At 40.7% G+C, this 19,602-nt stretch overlaps 1 protein-coding gene across 2 annotated transcripts; it reads left to right on the forward strand.

Annotated features, from left to right (window-relative positions):
- The first annotated feature begins 8,056 nt into the window (after window positions 1–8,056).
- Window positions 8,057–19,239, forward strand: LOC120796187 (F-box only protein 11). 2 transcript variants are annotated; one of them, XM_040138664.1, is made up of 22 exons: window positions 8,057–8,470; window positions 10,489–10,613; window positions 10,732–10,813; window positions 11,915–12,059; window positions 12,302–12,431; window positions 13,008–13,091; window positions 13,180–13,312; window positions 13,399–13,505; window positions 13,586–13,697; window positions 13,849–13,955; window positions 14,237–14,374; window positions 14,727–14,944; window positions 15,073–15,253; window positions 15,386–15,508; window positions 15,840–15,925; window positions 16,123–16,199; window positions 16,312–16,455; window positions 16,670–16,780; window positions 16,996–17,103; window positions 17,202–17,310; window positions 17,408–17,506; window positions 18,928–19,239. In XM_040138664.1, exons 1-22 carry the CDS (start codon window positions 8,377–8,379, stop codon window positions 19,055–19,057), a joined length of 2,643 nt encoding a protein of 880 aa, XP_039994598.1. In that variant the 5' UTR covers window positions 8,057–8,376; the 3' UTR covers window positions 19,058–19,239. The 2 variants fall into 2 exon arrangements, with proteins under 2 accessions (XP_039994598.1, XP_039994599.1); XM_040138665.1 differs by having other exon boundaries at window positions 11,918–12,059.
- The last annotated feature ends 363 nt before the right edge of the window (window positions 19,240–19,602 follow it).

Below are 19,602 nucleotides of genomic sequence, written 5' to 3' on the forward strand. Positions count from 1 at the left end.
TGCCACCCCAGTGAGACCCTCTCATGCGGAAAATGAATCAGACCATTTTTACGGAGCACAAGTGTGGAGGCTCTCACCCTCCCCTACTGCCAGCGAGCCGATAAGAGCTGCTGCACACGCACAGCACTCCATTTCAGCAGGTCTGGAGCTCATAAAAGTCTCTATTAGTGACAACCCTTGTTTGTGTGCTGCTCTTCATTCAATCTGTCCTCCTGCCTTTGTTGTTCCCTCTCTGTTTTCTTTTTTTTCTCATTCCACCTAGCTTTGGTGTCTGGAGTGGGAACACAAACGTTGATACGCAGTGATTTCTCTGGTACACAGTCGGTAAAGAAATGAAACTGTAAAGATAAATCACATTCCAGAAGAAAGTCGCTGTTAAAACACTGAACAGGATTTCCCCACTACAGGTATCAGGTAATCGAGATTCAAAATAATCTCTCTTTTTCTTTATATCTCTCTGTCACACACACACACACACATATGCACTGAATAATACATTTAGAATATTTATTGGAAACATGCAAGGTACTGTATCTCTACCTATTTCTTTTTCCTTCTTGCTCTCACACACACATTTAGAACAAGATGCATTTGTAATGACAAGAAAAATGCATTCTGGGTTTCTTCATGACATATGGGACCATGGTGCTACCTAAAATATTTACCTGTATGCGCACTTGGAAAACCTTTCCAAAAAAATAACATTATTTTCTCTAGTTAGTTCCACTTTATTTACCTTGGACAGGTGAGGACATTATAGAATGTACCATACAAAGTCACTGTCCTGGTCCTTTTAGAAGATTTAGATGTTGAAACAATCACCTGCAGTTGTTATGGGAGTGAGACCAACAGACAAGCGGCACCCTGAGCTAATTAGTTTGATCCTCCTTTGAAATGGGAAGTGCAAGAACCGTTGAGAGAATTGCGACATAGATTTAAGAGCCCTAACACACATACAATCATGCATACTTACACATGCAGATGCATGTGCACACACATGCACTGAGGCTCTATGGCATTTCACTTTCCTAGATAAGTATGGTCAGACTGGTTTACTGCTTAAACAGGTAGTATTTGCATTCTCCCCAGGACGAGAATGCAACTGCCTGTGAAGCTGCCAGAGGCCACCTGCTGTGTGAATACCAGTCCACACTTAATTGCTCTAGGAGTTTAAGGAGAGAGCATAAAACAAGCACATATAAGCACAGATTATTTTTACCTCAAAGGCTAAATTTGCATCTTTGCATTGAAAATAGTGTAAATATTACGCTTACAACGCCCTCTAACTGTCAGCAGAGCAACCAGGCGTGGTCAGCTTCTTTCAAATGCAACACTTTCTTTGTTCTTCAGGTTTGTTTTCCCTAGAGGTTTTCCCAGATTTTGCCTGCAGTTATCCTGAACTGAAGAGTGTATTTGCCTTCAGAAGCCTTTGTTTGACAATCCTCTCTGCTTACCGGGTCTTATGAATTGTGTCAGCAGTGTCCCGATTGTCTGTTATCTATCAGCTGATAAGTGCCTCTTTTAATGCATGGGCAATAAAATGCTCAACATGTAGGGCAGAGGAATGATCTTTTCAACAGTCAAGCAAATATTCTGTAATTCTGTATTGATTCAGTCTATTTGTTCAGGGCAAACACTTGTATAAACAGGCCCAAGTGTCAATTTGTTCCAGTGGAGGATTAAGCTTACCAGCTTGAACTAAGGACAGCAAATTAAATTTTACTGAGGCTTAATGGAAAAGAACTCGACTGTTTAATGAGACAGGACTGTGTAACTAACTGCTTAGTACAAAGTTTTTTGGTTTTTTTGGTTTTTTTGGTTTTTATTTATCCTCTTCAGTAATCAGAGCTCGGTAAACAATGAGGCAAACAATCATGTACTTGTAATGAAGACAAAACTCATTCACTGAGAAACAGAGACATAACCAAAAGGGCTGGTTTTAATAATGTCAAAGGCCCAAACCAGGGGTGCAGCTAGATATGGTTGCCCCCCAAGCAAGAGTGTGAAACTGGGCCCCCAAGTGTATGTGCACAGTTAGTACAAAAGTTTCTCTTGTCTGAGAGGGTCGCTCCTGCTATAAGCCTCCACTACACCACAAAACTTGATAAACATAAATTATACAGTCGATGGGCCGGGGAGTAATGGACTAGCTACAATGTACTTGCAGTAACCTGTCATAAAGGAATGATGATGCATTGTTATAATGCCTCAAAAGCTCTGACTGTATACAATGACAGCAGTTTCCCAGACTCGACTGTAACAAGTGAAGGACAGACTCCCTTTTCAGTCAACTCTATTTAACTTAGTTGTCACCAAACACACAGTACTGAACTTTGGTCTCTCTTATTTCATTGCCTTCGGTGCTGTTCTTTTCCTCCCTCTCTTGACCAATATCCATGCTATCTCTTTGCACTTTTAAGGACACTAAAACTGCATGACTCACTTAGAAAGGCCTTCAAATTGCCCTGCTATACAATACACCACATGCAGGGGCAATTGAATTAACCCATTGATCCCTGGCTGTTCTATTGCCAAGCTAAATTTTGTTATTCAACCTTAATGACTGCTCCTTGCAGGCAAATGAACACTTGTACTCAATTAACTGTGAAGGAGGAGGAGGATAAAAGGAAGACATCTCACTTTGACATGCACCTACGATTTAAATGCTCCATCAGCGATGTGGAGTCGTGACGTCTGTGTAGAAACATTTGACTGCTGAATTCACTGTAAACACCACACGACACCAAAAGCTTTGTTCTTTGAAACTCCCTTATCTTTTCACAGCATCTAGTCCTCCCCGCCTTGCCTTGGTCACAAGCGCACTTTATCTTGTGGGAACAATGGTGGTCTTGTGCCCAACCGTGTTGTCTGGCAGTGCCAGCTCCGTAGCGGGCTATGACACATATGAGGGATTGCTAGTGTTCCTCCAGCAGTGTGAATAAGTATATTTAGCTAAAAAGAAAAGGACAAATGGTTGAAAAGGTTAGCTAAAGAAAGGGATAAATGGCGGAAATGCCCTGCCTCTGCCAGTCCTGGTAGTAGTACCAATGTACACGTAACCAAACGGACCTAAATGTTAACAGTTCAATTGAATGACAAAATATTGTAACATCCAATGTTATGTCCACTTTTTTGTCATTATTAGTTAAATAAAAGAGTTTTTAATATCTGTTCAGACTGACACATTTGGAACATGATAGGTCGTGTCAATGAATGAGTGCTTGAGTTCATCTCTTGAGTTCAACAGGACTGAAGGGATATGTCTGACATAAAAAGGTTGGGACCTACTGCTTAGTATGATACAAGTAGAGACCTTGCAGTGGTGTCTCTGCACTATGAATATAAAGTGAGTGTGACCCGATGCCTGAGGGGCAGTGTATACCCTTCCTGGGTCTACGGGGAGCCTGGCTGCTAGGCTGTGAGCGGGCACACAGCTGTAGTGTTGAGAAAGTGGTGCAGTGCCTCTCTGTGCCTGACTGAGCAGTGGGTAATGAAGTGTGGCAGAGGAGAGACGAAAGGAGTGTGTCTGCAGGGTAGGCATGGCCCTCGTGTTCCTATGCAACCGGGGCGGATGGCTAGGTGATGCAGGACCGCCTCTATTCTGCTTAGTTGTCATGCTGCTGCTGCGCTTTTTTTTCCCCTCGTTCTGGTTAGTTGTCTTTTTCTCCCTCCTTTCCTGTCCTTCTTTTCTCTTGCAACACATATGTGATGCTGTCAAACATCCTGCCCCAATTTGTTCCTCCATGGACAATGTGCAAAAAGTCTCAAACCTAATTAACCAACATGAACCATCATGGCAAATGAGAGGAAATTAACATAAGCAAATTTCTGAGTCTAGTTTCAAATCAGATCAAAACAAGACTGAAGTATTTATGGCTAACATTTTTCATTTATTTAAATTAGACTCTCTTGTTTTCTCAATTGATTTCTCCTCCCTCCTGTCTCTGAGACAGTTGGCTGCACTTGCCCTTTCATCCAGAGGTCTAGTGAGAGCAGATGTGCTATTGTTTCAGAGGTGATGTCTTGACTGAGAGACTCTCCATAAGAGGAAGTGCTTCACCTAAGCCAACCTCCCCCTATTTTCGGGCCCATAGTTTTAGCACACATAGCAGTCATTAAAAAACCAGTGCAACCCCTCAAATGGGTGTGCTCGGATTAGCAAAAAGAGAAAGATTAAAAATAAGAGAGGTGTGGCTGAAAAAAAATTCCTATTTACATCAGAGTCATGTTGGGATTTTGTGTGTGTGTTTGTGTTGGTATGTGTATCATTTTAGAACTTTCCTGACCAAATCATTGCCATTACGTGTTTAAAAACTAAGTAGCCGTAATAGAGAAGCAAGAGGCAACCTGTGATTATCCTCAGTAAATTATTTTCATCTTAGACTACTACAAAGACAAACGCTTAACATATTATCATCTATTGTACAGCCACACATTTCCCGTGGGCAACAAGTGTGGATCTATTCTTAGCTGATGGCCTGGGCTCCAGCACTTTCTGCTCCTGCTTCTGATACGTTGGATGGGATGAGGTGTGATTCAGTCCTGCCAGGTCTGACTGTGTCGGTGTAGCCTGTGTCCAGCTGTAGAGACAGTGGGGCCCATCGACCATCTGTCCCCGACCACCAGATTCAAGGCTCTGTCCCCAGAGCAGGGAACGAAGGGGCGGGAGCAATATGAGGTCGGATGGGGGAATCAGCTTTGTGTTGCCATAAAGCTGTCTTTCCTCTCTCCTAGCAACGGCCTCCAATTTCCTTGGTTTTGGGCGGCATGGTCCTGTTGGTCGGTGTGCAAGGCCCCCTCACTCACTCTCTCTCTGTCCTATTTATGGTAATGAGCCATCTGCCCTCTCTGTAACAGTCGCCCAAATAGAGGAGAGGCTGGGAGGGGGGTGTCTCTGACAGACAGGAGTCTGAGACAAAGACGCTTATCCTGTTGTGTCTGCCTCTGCGCCAGTGGATGCCTTCAGATATGGATAGAACTCAATGATGACCAAGAACAGAAACAATCCTGAAACATGTCCTGTCTTTTCATGGGAGTATGTAATGTTAAGGAGGGAGGTCTTTGAATTAAGGACTTAAACATAGACGGTGTGTTTGTGTGTGTGTGTGTGTGCGCATCTGATAAAGAGACAGAGAAAGTGACAGAGAGTGTTACCACCTGCAGGTCACTACATTAAGTTGTTCAACAGAAAGAGCATTTGTAATATCAGCGCATGGATGACCCCTTGCCATTCACACTCACACACAATATTGACTCCTGAGCTGAATATTACACAACCCTACAATTATCCACAGCCGCTATATGGATGTGCCTCTGTGACTTGGTGACACTGGAGAGCGGTGGGCACACCAGCCAATACAGAGCCACCCAGCATTCAATAGACCTCTGTTGCCACTGGATACTAGATTGGTTACCAAGCCAACACATGTGCCTCACTGTCATATCTCCAGCAGATTAGTGTCGAAGACAACAGATAATGACAGTTAAGCTCTCCATGTTTCAGGCTGAAGTAAAGTAGTATGTTTCAGTACATTTTTTCCAAGAGGACTGGCGATTCAGTATGAAAGACAGAAGAAGAAAGACTAAGTGGACATTATGTAGGACAGGATGAAAAATGTTTATTCTGGCCATGGCAATACCGAGTCCAACCATTTTATCATTAGAGGGCCAAAGCTAGTGCATCACGAACACAAATGTAATTAGTTTAATTTATTCATATGAGTTAACTAAAAACCTTCGTTTATTTATAACACCACAGACCAAACAAGTCCATTCAGAAAAAGTGATCAATTTAACACCACATAAGGTTAGATTTATCAATAAAGGTCACAAGACAAAAACCACAACGATGTTTGCAGAGGTTTTTGTACAATATAATGTCTGACACAAGACTCTCAGCTGACTTGTCTCTTGAGGTCAGTCAACATTAACCTCATTAGGCAGACAGACAGACAGACAGACAGACTCACAGATGGGTCAATGACCACAGAGCAACAAATCACAGATGGTCCTGCTGATAGGCCTGGGGTTGATTGAAAGCATAAAAAAAAACAATATGAGCGAAAAACCGGAAAATAAAAAATACTGTGTATAAATGTTTATGAAAACTAACGTTGTTGCATCAGTTGTGAGGACATTGCCACCTAAAGGCAGTTGCAGGGTAGTTTTACTGCTCAGTGTGACTCATTTACTGTAGGTAGTTAATTAGTCAGTGGAAGAGTATTCATTTAGACCAGCCAAAATATATGATAATTATTTACCATGTTGTCACCGTGGGCATATAATGATATCCTACAAGCAAATATTTACATAATCACAATGCTGAGAATTCCTGCTATAAAAAAGGCCGGGGTTTCAGTCCATCGGAGTGGAGATAATTCTACAATGTATTTAGTAATTTGACACAATTGGTATGACAAACAACATTGTTGTCATGGCAGCATCCTAGGGCAAGGTGTCTGGAGAGAAATAATAGCCTACAGTGACTGCCAGGGGTTGAACACTCAGGATGTATGTGAAAGAAAACACTGATGTTTTAGCATCGGTGAGAAAAAAAACCTGAGCAAGGATAGGCATCCTTCAGACAAAAGAGACAAAAAGACACATACATTGAGGTAAAGTATCATGTGATGCTCATCTTTCACAGAGAATGTAGTGAAAACTCACAGGTAGAGACGAGGAGACATCTAGTGGACAAACAGGCTACTGTGCAAGTGCAAATACTGTATTAATTGTCTATTTAGTAAACTGAGGAGACTGACAATAAACCCAAACCTATGAACCAAAAAAAATGTGTTAAATTTAACTGCACATCATATTTTACAACATGGTGCATAATTAGCTTTTTTTTTTTAAATCTCTTTTTCCTTTGTCAACCTAAAATACCCTATTCACAGAAGGCATTTTACATGTTACAGTAGGAAAAACAAAAGTGTAAATAATCAAATTATAATGGCTGAATTCTGCAAAATCTGGGCTGGACTCATATACTGTATCCTGTACGTGAGACCCTATTCAGTGTGCTCATTTGGTCATGCTGAATAGCACCACCATCAGACAGAGTGCCAGATGTTCAAAATGCAATGTATTAAGCACCAATTCACCTGCAGTTGTTGGGAATTGTTTGGGAATTGTCTAAGGTATAGAACTTCTATCTAAAAGTTAGAATCTTAGCATAAAATTATTTGATGCATAGTTTTGGTTTGGTTCTTGCTGCTTTACTACTATTTTCTTATTTGCACTCAAACATTTGCTCAGTCAGATCTACTTAATTTTAACCAAGAATGCATTCACTTTACAATGTGTACATCAAGGCTGCATCAAATCACAAGGACTGTGAACAACACTGAGGGAAAAAACATGTTTATTGTGTTGGTTTTTATTGGCTCACACACTTTGTGAGGCTGGGGAGGTTTATTCCACCCGAAATGAGAGCATATCTGCTCTGGATTAACAATGTTTCCTGCAGCAGAACCTGAGAAGATTAGAGGATCTTTTGATTTACCTGTTTGACATAAAAATAGTCAAGAATCCAGCACAGCATCAATATATTTTGATATGTAGCCAATATATTATAGCCACACCCAATTACACATACCGTATTGTGTCATGCTATGATACAGTTGGCCACCTGTTATACCAAAGATAAAAGATTCTGAACAGATGTTTATCTTTCTGATTTTATCTAACAAAACGTAGACCTTAGTAAACAATGGATGTGCAGCTTGATCGTGAACCTGGGTTGATAATTTGTTTTGCATAATCTGCTGAAATAAATTTTGATCAAGCATTGATCCGCGATTGTTCCCTCGGTGGTTAGTGTTCAAATCACATTATCAGAGCCAGACAAAATATGTTGTGTGTTATTGGGTAATTTGGTGTCAGAGACAATAATAATAATTGGTGGCACTCTGTCTGGTGAAAGGATGCTGGAAGACTTGCATTTCTTGATCCTTGGCCTCCACCAATAAGGCTTGCACTTATCTCCAGTATCTAAATGGGAGGTCAGCTTCTGCTGGGACAAACTGCAAAATTCTCCCCTGGTGGATGCTCGAAAAGTACAAGTGAAATCACCGTTGAACAGACGGCGGGGAACGGGGAAAGTGACGTGACGGCGAGAGGTCCTCCCATGTGATGCGACCGAGGCCTGACGGACTGTGCCTGTCTGTTATGGCTCCTCCTGCTACAGTAGAACGGGGCTAGACGTAACACCAGTGCAGGGGAACGGGAATAACACACCGCGATACGTTTTCCTGGAGCCTCGGCTAAACATGGCAGATTGTGCAAGGCTGAAGAAAAAGACATAGATGGTGTGCTTGGCGTCGCCTCTTCTGCTGTGAAGGCTTCGACATTTCTTCAAGATTAACAACACCCCAAATGAACTCCGTCAGAGCAAGTAACGTTAGCAGAAGACCTAGGCGAGTATCGAGGCCGCGCCCGGTGCAGCCGGAGAGGAACCACCAGGAAAGAGGTAATGTTAGCGAGCCTTGCTGAACGGCTTGTCAGACAGCTAGCTTTAGGGTTGAATTGTATGTTTTATGATTAGAAACATTTAAGTATTGTTTATGGTCCTATGTAGTGTGTGCATTAGGGCAATGTTAGTTGTTGAGATAAAACAGTGGGGAGCTAACAGCAGTCTCAGAGGTTCGCCGCGTAGTCAGGAAACACCGAGGCTTTTGTGTGCGTACCTAGCATTCAGGCCGCGCTTTGTTTTGCTTGATTTTTGCCCCGAGTCGGTCTTTCTTTTGCTTGTCTGGCCTCATATCGCTGCTGAGCTTGGCTTTTTGTCAGCTACCGTTACATTCGTGGTCAAACCGACACGCTGTAGACAATGGCTTGCTTGGTTCATGGGTGCCAAACGCAGAGGAAGGATACACAAATTGGTTTTGCCAGTTGTCGTAGCATGCTAACTGGACCTAGACTGTACTAGTTAGCTATTATTATTAGCATGTTTGGCTAGCTATCTGCGTCCTGGCGTTTTCAAAAAAAGCCCCACGTTAAAATGTCAAAGCAGGGATATGATGCTTGTAATCAGTGTAGTAACGTGACTGTTTGTGTTCAGTTCCGTTATGTTTTTGTTTTCTTTCCAGCAACGCTGTTGGACAACATACGGTGTGATGTAAACGAACCTTGACAGCATTTTTTCAAAGTAAACATTAGCTAGGGATGCTCTCTAAGCGTTGCCATGGCTGAAAGCCAGTGAGCGAGACCCAGTCTATCTGGGGGACAGTGATCAGTAACATTAAAGGTTGCTTGCTGAATCTGATTAAATGCTTTCAGGTGGACTAGTGACATGTTGTGATACTGGATCTCACAGCTTCAGTTAAATGCCAATAAGCAGCAGAGGTTTAACTCTTACTTGTTGTTTGTCACAAAATTGATTGTAAACGTAAAGCACTTAAGTAATAACTTGATAATGCTGACAAAACAGTAATGGAAAATGAACCGTCATGCTCATCCTAATAATTAAGTAATACTAAGTAATAAATAGTGGTTTTTTTAACTGCTTTCCCTGTCTCAATTCATTTATTTAGACGTGACTTGCCAATGTACCTATGTCTCTCTGACCAGATGTTTACAGCATAGCTCACCTGTCATTTTAAGATGACAGTAAATGAGTAAATGATAGTGTGGTTGGTAACAGATAGGCAATAGTATGTTTGCCGTTTTCACATAGTACAATGTATATTTGCCATGAAATGTATGTTACATAGACAGTGTTTGTAGTAGTTACTGGCCCAGTAGTCAGGGAGAGTCATCCTTGCAACCAGAGCAACAAGCAGAGAGAGTTTGCATCTCCCATCTGGGGTAGCTATCAACTCATCGTGCCATGGTGAATAGACTTATAAATAGATGTCTGGTTTAGCTCAGGGTTGATGCTATGGTTGTTTTGTTTTCTGTTGATTGAATCCCCTCTTGATAGGATCTGTAATCAATCTGTAGCAAACAGAGCAGGTAATGAACAAAACCGTTTTTGTTTTTTCTGGGTTTTGTCCTGTGACCTGTGTGATAGATACTTTTCAGACAACTGCATCTGGTAATCTTTTGTTACAATGTATTGCTTATCACTGACAAATTGATGTTTGAATGCTCAAATTTAATGACTGAAACAATTTCCAATAATTTTGGTTAAAATTTAATGGAAGGTTTATATTCATGTTTGTAGTTCAACCAAAGATCTGAAACATACATTTAGTTAACATCCATCATTGTAGATGAAGCTACACATGCTTTAGGGCTCCACAGCAGACAAGCCTATACTACACAGGACAAGTGAATACACACTTTAGTCACAGTGCTTACTATTGAGTGATAACTCATATTCTTAATAAGCATATTTGAAATGCTGCATCATGAATATGTTGTTGACAATACACCAAAAACACATTTCTATTGTATTTCTTTCTATAGTATATCATACAGTATTTTGTATTGGTTTAAATAATAGCATCGTAAGTATTCAGTTTTTATCTTTTCCACAATTTGCAGATGAGGACGTTCCTGCAGATATGGTCGCAGAAGAATCCGGTCCAGGAGCTCAGAATAGTCCCTACCAACTTAGAAGAAAGTCTCTACCCAAGAGAACAGTGTGTCCGACAAAGACAAACATGGAGGTACATTTTAGCAGACATACTTAAAAGATGGCTTAAATGCTTTAAAGACAAAGATTTGATTTTAAAGAAACACTAATTAATATTTAAATATTTCCACTGATTTTGTTTTAATCTACAGGGTGCTTCCACTTCAACCACAGACAACTTTGGACATCGACCTAAGCGCCCCAGAGTTTCAGGAAAGTGTCAAGATTTACCTGGTAATTAAGAACACATTACTTGACTTGAAATATATCTTCCACTAAGGTGTATTCATCGTAGTGTTTCCCCTGGGCTGCGAGGGAGAATTTGAGTTATAACAACCAAAACATGAATTACTTTTCCTTCAATACAATGAGAGCACTGTGTTGATTTGTTTATCAGGCCAAAATGTACATTTAGTCTCTCAAGTTAGCTAATATTGGGCAGTTAAGCATCACACAAATGGCCACATTGCTATTTTCAGAATCTATTATGAATATGTGCATATTTTTTCAAATAGTCAAATTTGAAGTTTCACTTACATTTTCACAATGAGAGGTCTGTGAATCACGTGATTTGCTTGTAAGTTATCAACCTTATGTGAGATTATCTCTTTGAAAACCTCTTTGGTAAAGACATGAAGTGGCACCATGAGTTTCACAAAGTTGAAATTGCAGCTCTGTTATTTGCGAAATTTGGAGTCTTTCTCATACTGTGTATGAGAAAGAGAAAGCTTTGTGATGTCAAAATACGTGGTCAAAAAATTAGACACGTTCCATCATGCTGTGCTCACAGTTGCTCCACATGATTTATTTTAGTACCAAATGACTTCCATATAGTAAAAGTGACATTCTTCTCCAGGATTCCTCTTTCCCTTATTTTAAAGTTTGATTCAAGAATCCACACAAACATCAGCTATTTTTTTTGTCAATGTATGATAAACAAATAAGTCCACTTCAGAAATTATGAAACAATATATCGCTCTACTCTAACATCTTGCACCAGCCTGCACATATAGACTCAGCTTTGAGGGTCTTTGAGTATCTTCACATCAATATTTGATTAACACTGTGGGACTCAAACCCTTGTATATACATTGTAGCCCCAAATCTTTGAGCAATATAGAAGTACAATGATAGGGCAATTCAAATTGTTACGCAATTTTATTGCTTCAAAGGGGGCCTCCATCGTTTCTGCAGAAATTTGTTGCTTTTGTGCCCAAAGAGATCGCACATGATCTAGATATATATATACTCGTTTTGCCGCTGCTGTTTAACCACACTCAAAACCCTGTCCTTTCAAAATATTTTATTCTAACTCTACGGTCATCCTCCTCCCAGCAGCTCCAGCAGAGCAGTATTTGCAGGAGAAGCTTCCAGACGAGGTGGTGCTAAAGATCTTCTCGTACCTGTTGGAGCAGGACTTGTGCCGTGCTGCATGTGTGTGCAAACGCTTCAGTGAGCTGGCCAACGACCCCATCCTCTGGTGAGACATGTTGGATTAGACTGTTGGTGTTGGGAACATTTTCTCTTGATCAGTACCTTGTGATATTTATTTTGCTACTTTGTGCGGGACTTTTGCCTTATTTCACTTTCATATTAATTTAATCATCAAGTTTTTACTAAACATGATGTTTTACTGAGTCTTTTGTACTGGAGACTAAAACTCACAAAAACCACAAATGAGAGGCGGATAGTGTTAATCATCATTGTGCCTTAATCTTTCAGGAAGAGGCTGTACATGGAAGTTTTTGAATACACACGACCCATGATGCACCCCGAGGCAGGAAAGTTCTACCAGATAAACCCAGAAGAGTACGAGCAGCCAAACCCTTGGAAGGAAAGTTTTCAGCAGCTGGTATGGAACCTCCTGTGGGCTCACTGATTCACTGCTGATTTTATAAAAGTCTTGCTTCATGTATTTTTGCTTTTTTCTCCATTAACAAACATTTCACTGCCATAAAAGAACCATCTGATTTCATATTTTACCATGAAGTAAATGCGAAATTGGCACGAAGCTGTTAGAATTGAGAAATACTCTTCATGGTTATTATGGCCTTTATGGTAGATATATGTAGTAGCACTGACTTTGCCATTTCCATCTGTGCGACTTTAAATCCTCCTGTGTACAGACAGCTAATGTCATGTGAAAGGGCAGGACCACAGGCCATAATGCTGACATTCAGTAAGCAGGGCGTAGAAGAGAACTATGTGTTTAAATTATATTCCTTTGTGATATATTGACCTTTAGGATAATTTTCCCTGGACGAAAAATGTCTCGGATATTTTTTCTAGTGATGACTTCTTTCCCCCCATCTCGTTCAAAATGCAGTGTCAGTGCAATGTCTTTGTAGTCTGAATTTGTTCATTATGAATTATTAATTTCTTTAGCATGTGAATAATCGTGAATATTTTTTCTTTTTTTTTTTTACAGTACAAAGGAGCACATGTTAAACCTGGCTTTGCAGAACACTTCTACAGTAATCCTGCCAGATACAAAGGGAGAGATAACATGTTTGTAAGTGAACTGTTTCCAACACTTTTTGACCCCCCCCCCCACATTTTAATGCTCCTGTCATTCACTTGACTTGTGATGCTTTTGCTAGTACTACGATACCATTGAGGATGCTCTCGGAGGTGGTCAGGAGCCTCACTTTGACGGCCTCATATTCGTGCACTCTGGTATTTACACAGACGAATGGATCTACATCGAGTCACCTATCACAATGATTGGAGCTGGTATGTGTGTCTGAAGTCATGGTCACAGTTTGATTGTGTATTTGTTTAGTCTTGTCTCTAGTTTAACCTTTCTGATCATTTTGTAGCTCCTGGAAAAGTAGCAGAGAAAGTCATCATTGAGAATACCAGAGACTCTACATTTGTATTCATGGAAGGATCAGAAGATGCTTATGTTGGATACATGACCATTAGGGTGAGATGACCCTTAAATGTTAAATGCACGCTTGATCAGTATATCACAGTTGTTGCTAACATTTTTTGGATCCACTGCAGTTCAATCCTGATGATAAATCCGCCCAGCACCACAACGCACACCACTGCTTGGAGATTACAGTCAACTGCAGCCCCATCATTGACCACTGCATAATACGCAGCACATGCACAGGTAATGATCCTTTGGTGCAGCTTGAATCCATGCGCTAACCCCTGGATATTTTTATCTGCTGAAATAGTATTGTTTTGGTTTTTGTTTTTTTTTTTGTATATTGTGACATGAACAACTGTGTACCAATAAATCTCTGTCCTGCTTGTTTCAGTGGGGTCAGCTGTCTGTGTCAGCGGCCAGGGTGCTTGTCCTACAATAAAGCACTGCAACATTAGTGACTGTGAAAATGTTGGTCTTTACATCACTGACCATGCACAGGTAACACACACCTTTCATCCCAGTTGTTTAGGTATTATGTTAACACTGAAAGGCATGTGTCAGAGTCCGTGTCATTGTACATTTGGGTATCTCAACTTCACATTAGCTAAATGAACAACAGTAGCAGGGCCAATCTCTCTTAATTCTTATATACTACTGACATGTGAGACTGAAACAGTAGTATGATCAAATACAACAGACTGTTAAAAATAACTTTAAAGTGGACATGAAAATGTTCCAAGCCTTTACTTTTTCAACTTGGTTGATTTTTTTTTTTTCAGGGAATATACGAAGACAATGAGATCTCAAACAACGCTCTGGCTGGGATCTGGGTGAAAAACCATGGAAATCCAATCATCAGACGGAATCACATCCACCACGGCAGAGATGTTGGTGTTTTTACATTTGACCACGGCATGGTAAGATACAGCTTACTGGTGTTTGGTCATTGTTCAAAAAACCTTGTCTGTTCACTGTGAGCTACCGTTTTTTTTTTTTTTTTACCGTATTACAAGTAGTTAGCATTTTTCAGGAACTGCATTTAGTTGTAGTGTCACTGCAATGCTGCAGTTGTACAACATTCTCATGTGTACAGGAATTTCAGTGTAAAAACCTTAATTTAAATTTAATTACACAGTGTATAATGTAATGAAGCAGCAATGTAGTTATTGCTAGAGTGTAAATGGCTGGTTACACAAGGTTCCTAGTCATGGACTGAAAAGTATTTTGATAGGACACACAGTAATTTTGTATTTCCCTGTCCATTTCCAGGGTTACTTTGAGAGCTGTAATATCCATAGGAACCGTATAGCCGGCTTTGAGGTGAAGGCGTACGCCAATCCAACCGTGGTTCGTTGTGAGATCCATCATGGTCAGACAGGGGGCATCTACGTGCACGAAAAGGGCCGCGGCCAGTTCATTGAAAACAAGATCTATGCAAATAACTTTGCTGGGGTGTGGATCACGTCTAACAGTGACCCCACAATAAGGTCAGTCTGGCCTGGCTGTAGCAGGTCAAATATGAAATTTAAAATATCATTTAAAATGTATCAATTTGGACACTGATGCATGCACAGTTGTATGATATCCTGAGATGCGTTGTTTTGTCCAAATATAGGGGCAATGCCATTTTTAACGGCAATCAAGGTGGCGTTTACATTTTTGGTGATGGCCGAGGCCTAATTGAAGGAAACGACATCTACGGTAATGCCCTGGCAGGAATCCAGATCAGGACAAACAGCTGCCCCATTGTCAGACACAACAAGATCCATGATGGCCAGCATGGTGGCATCTATGTGGTAAATATTTTAAAAAGATATGCTGCCATTAAACCCATGAAGTTACATCTGGAATGTCTTCACTTCTTCAGCTTTTTTATGCTATAATTTTTCAAACATAGCAGTAATTTATGGTGATTTTGTATCATGCAGCATGAAAAAGGACAAGGCGTCATAGAAGAGAACGAGGTGTACAGCAACACGTTGGCAGGAGTGTGGGTGACAACGGGCAGTACGCCAGTACTGAGGAGGAACAGGATACACAGCGGGAAGCAGGTAAGATTACGGGGTAGTTACAAGTTTAATGATGAGAAATAAATGTAAAGTCACAAACCAGAAACAAACTTATGAGGCCCATACACAACCTTGATGAGATGTACACTGTTACCTGATGTGATGTAGTTACACTGGCATTAACAGCATAATTCTGTCATATACCTGTACATGGCCAAAAATTGCATTGTGAGACTTGTTAACGGCTGTGTAATTTTAAAAAATCAGCTCTGATATTATTTAGGTAGCTCCGTCATATAAAAAAACATTCATAAAATACATTTTGATACTTTGAATAAATGAGCTAATATTTCATTCACTGTCATTTGTACAGGTTGGCGTCTACTTTTATGACAATGGCCATGGTGTGCTCGAAGACAATGATATCTACAATCACATGTACTCTGGAGTTCAAATTAGGTGTGTGGAAAATGACAATCAAAAAAGATTTTTCTCATTGTGTTTTGTGAAGGGTTGGATATGTTAATAGCAGATAAATTTCCCAGTAAAGTTAGACTTCAGTTGTCCTGACGTAAAGATGGTTAGGTAGGGAGGGAAATGCATCTAGCATTAGTGAAGCTATGGATCAACTGTGTGACATGTGTTTTTTGTGACAGGACTGGCAGCAATCCCAAGATCAGGCGGAACAAGATCTGGGGAGGCCAGAATGGTGGCATTTTGGTTTACAACTCAGGTGAGAAGCAAAGAAGTCTTTTCTGTGGTCATTGCTAATCAACTGTTTGACCACTGTGATAGCAGTTCTCTTCCCTGGTGCCCTTATGATGAACCATGAATGTGTTTTTCAGGCTTGGGCTTTATCGAGGACAATGAGATCTTCGACAATGCTATGGCAGGAGTGTGGATCAAGACGGACAGCAACCCCACTTTGCGGAGGAATAAGATCCATGACGGGAGAGACGGTGGGATCTGTATATTCAATGGAGGAAGAGGTAACTAATAATAATAATTTATGATTAATCATTTATTTTATTAAAAAATGTCTCAGTGGGGTTTGGGTTTGGGGGGTGTTCTGGAGTTCAATGGGCCAGAGAGTTAGCATAGGTCAACACAATCAAAAAAAATTATTTCAGCTAGGTACTGTTTACACAGTTACATTTTCACATCAGTGATTTGCGTAATTGACAGTCTCATTACTGTCTTCAGGTTTGTTAGAGGAAAATGACATCTTCAGAAATGCCCAAGCAGGGGTCCTCATTAGCACCAACAGCCACCCCGTACTGCGGAAAAACAGGATATTTGACGGCTTTGCTGCAGGTGGGTACCCCCACGAACAAGCTGTAATCTGTCATTATTTGAAATTGTGATGAGGTGTTTGAGTTTAATTATTATGGCTTTTTAACATCCTTACAGATATGTCTGTGTAAACAAACAGTTCCTAATGAGGTGCAGTATGCTCACTAATGGGAAGCAGGAGCACTGTAATATGAACTAAATGGTTTTTGTTTTTGTTTTTTTCTTTTTCCTGCCAGGTATTGAGATCACCAATCATGCCACAGCAACCCTAGAGGGCAATCAGATCTTCAACAATCGCTTTGGGGGATTGTTTCTTGCATCTGGTGTCAACGTAACAATGAAAGGTACCGTCACAGGTCACAAAGTTTTTGACGACCCCTGAAATGCCATATCCAAATGAACGTGAACTGCAGTTTACCAATTTCTGCTATCTTTCCTCCAGATAATAAGATAATGAACAATCAAGATGCCATTGAAAAGGCTGTGAGCAGAGGTCAGTGCCTGTACAAGATTTCAAGTTACACCAGCTACCCAATGCACGATTTTTACAGGTAATTCATGCTTATACTCGCAGTCAAGGTGACTAGAATATCCTCAACTGTTCATCTGTTTTTTGATTGTTAACCAAAACAATTTGGGTTCCCACAGGTGTCACACCTGTAACACGACAGACCGCAACGCCATCTGTGTGAACTGCATCAAGAAGTGTCACCAAGGACATGATGTGGAGTTCATCAGACACGATAGGTCAGTCTTACTGACCTGTATCACTACAAACAAAGGCTGTGATTTAGACTGACAACTGAGTGACAGAAGAAAAAGAAAAACCTGGTCATTTCTTTACACTGGGACCTGTCACCACATAAACAGTTGCATAAAACCACATTTCTGTTTCCATACTGGTTCTGCATGAGGATGGATGAGAGCATGATCCAACAGAGTTTTGAAAGGGCACAGTCATGACTGGCAGAGGAGAAGGTTTGAGCATTGTGCTGCATTTCAAAGGCAGCACTCAGGTGAAATTACATTGATGAGCAGTCTTAGAGGTGTACAAATGACCCAGAACAGGACACCCCATCAAAACATGAATTGTATTGGAGACGTGAGGAAATCAGGCAATAACGAATGATCTCAGGCCCTCTGTATAACTGTTAACATAATTACTGTAAGTTATGGGGTGTAACAACTGAATGTGGAACACAAATTGCATTGCACTCTTTGCCTGTCCAGGCAGTCGTAGCAGAGAACCTCTCTTCTGTCCATGTCCAACCGCTGAAGGCCGTTGCGGTGGCTTAAAGGGTCAGTTCACCCGAATCATAAAAATTATTTTACCACTTGTCACTTTAATTCAATAAAGGCGAAATGCCATTTCTGAGACTTTGGCTGCCACTCAATTCTTGTTGGTGCTGCTCAAAGCATTGACATCAGCCACCAATCATCCATGAATGATTGAAGTATTCAGGCCAAATATTAATGGGCTGACCACCGCAATCCTCAGATATCAGTCCCATTCAACATCATTGAAAAAACTGGGCTTTACACCAAACTTGGCCTAATTGTGTGTGTACAGATCACTAAATGAAAACAGGTTGCACCACACAAACTAATTTCTTACATAGGCATTAGTTGTCAACTAATAAATACACCTAACTGCCAGGTGTAATTGACCAATTTACAGATTGAGCCGGCTAACAAGTGACACTTCAAGAGTGAAGAGTATTAGTGGTAACATGGAATATGAACGACTTATCTGATCTGAAATTTGATCAAAAATGATGTTCAATAACGGCATAACCGGGGAAGATTTTGAATTGCATATTAAAAAACTGCACAATATACCTCAATTTACAAAACCTTATCCCAGTACCTGAATTACCAAAATAAGGCAGTTAGGTTGTGTTTTTAGTTGTTTCCCTCCCGCTTTAAACTGCATAAATAATAATACTACTTCTGAAACATATTTCTCCATGTATGCATATATTAGCAAAACAAAAAATATTTACATTTACAAAAGGATTGTCAGTTAAGTTTAATACATCACTTGGCCCTCAAACATGTTTTGCTTTTCTGGGTTCTGGACTTAGTGTGCCAACTGTGTTTTTGTCTTGGTACCTTTTTTATAGAGTTGAACCAAATGTAATAATTTCTCCTCTTTCCTCTTCCTGCAGATTCTTCTGTGACTGTGGTGCAGGGACGCTGTCAAATCCTTGCACGTTAGCTGGAGAGCCAACTCATGACACAGACACACTGTATGACTCGGCTCCTCCTATAGAGTCCAATACACTGCAGCACAACTGAGCTAAAGACCCGAGGTCCTTTTGCGCTTCAGCAATAATGGACACGAGACACTTTAAGCTGTGCAGTGGAGGAGGAAATCCAAACTACAATACAGATTCACTTTGACAGAGCATATACAGTGACTTTAAAAAAAGACTTGGAAATGAATATGCTAAAAGGAGACATTTCGAAAAAAAAAAAAAGTCTGATTATGGATGCCTCGCTTTTTTTTCTTCAGTTATTTGACAAAAAAAAAGATGACATCAGTTGGAAAGAGCAGAAGAGCAGTTGACTCAGGGTTTGTGGGTGTGTTGGTTCAGTCAAGTAGGTGAAACCGATGAGAGATGGACAAAAAGCCACAGGCTCATCTGCTATCAAAGAAGTGGAAGAACAAGATACTGCAGTCATGTACAGCCCCATCGAGGACAGACGCTCAGTCAGAAGAGGCACAACTTTTCTCATGAGGAGGCAAAGGCCCCAAACACAACAATGCTTCCATCACTGGGCAACCGACGTGCTCGTACGATATGTACGAGAAAAATGACCTAGCACTTCAGCCCCCCCTC

This window comes from Xiphias gladius, chromosome 11, assembly GCF_016859285.1.
Source record: "Xiphias gladius isolate SHS-SW01 ecotype Sanya breed wild chromosome 11, ASM1685928v1, whole genome shotgun sequence".
In the NCBI taxonomy this organism is placed as follows: Eukaryota; Metazoa; Chordata; class Actinopteri; order Istiophoriformes; family Xiphiidae; genus Xiphias; species Xiphias gladius.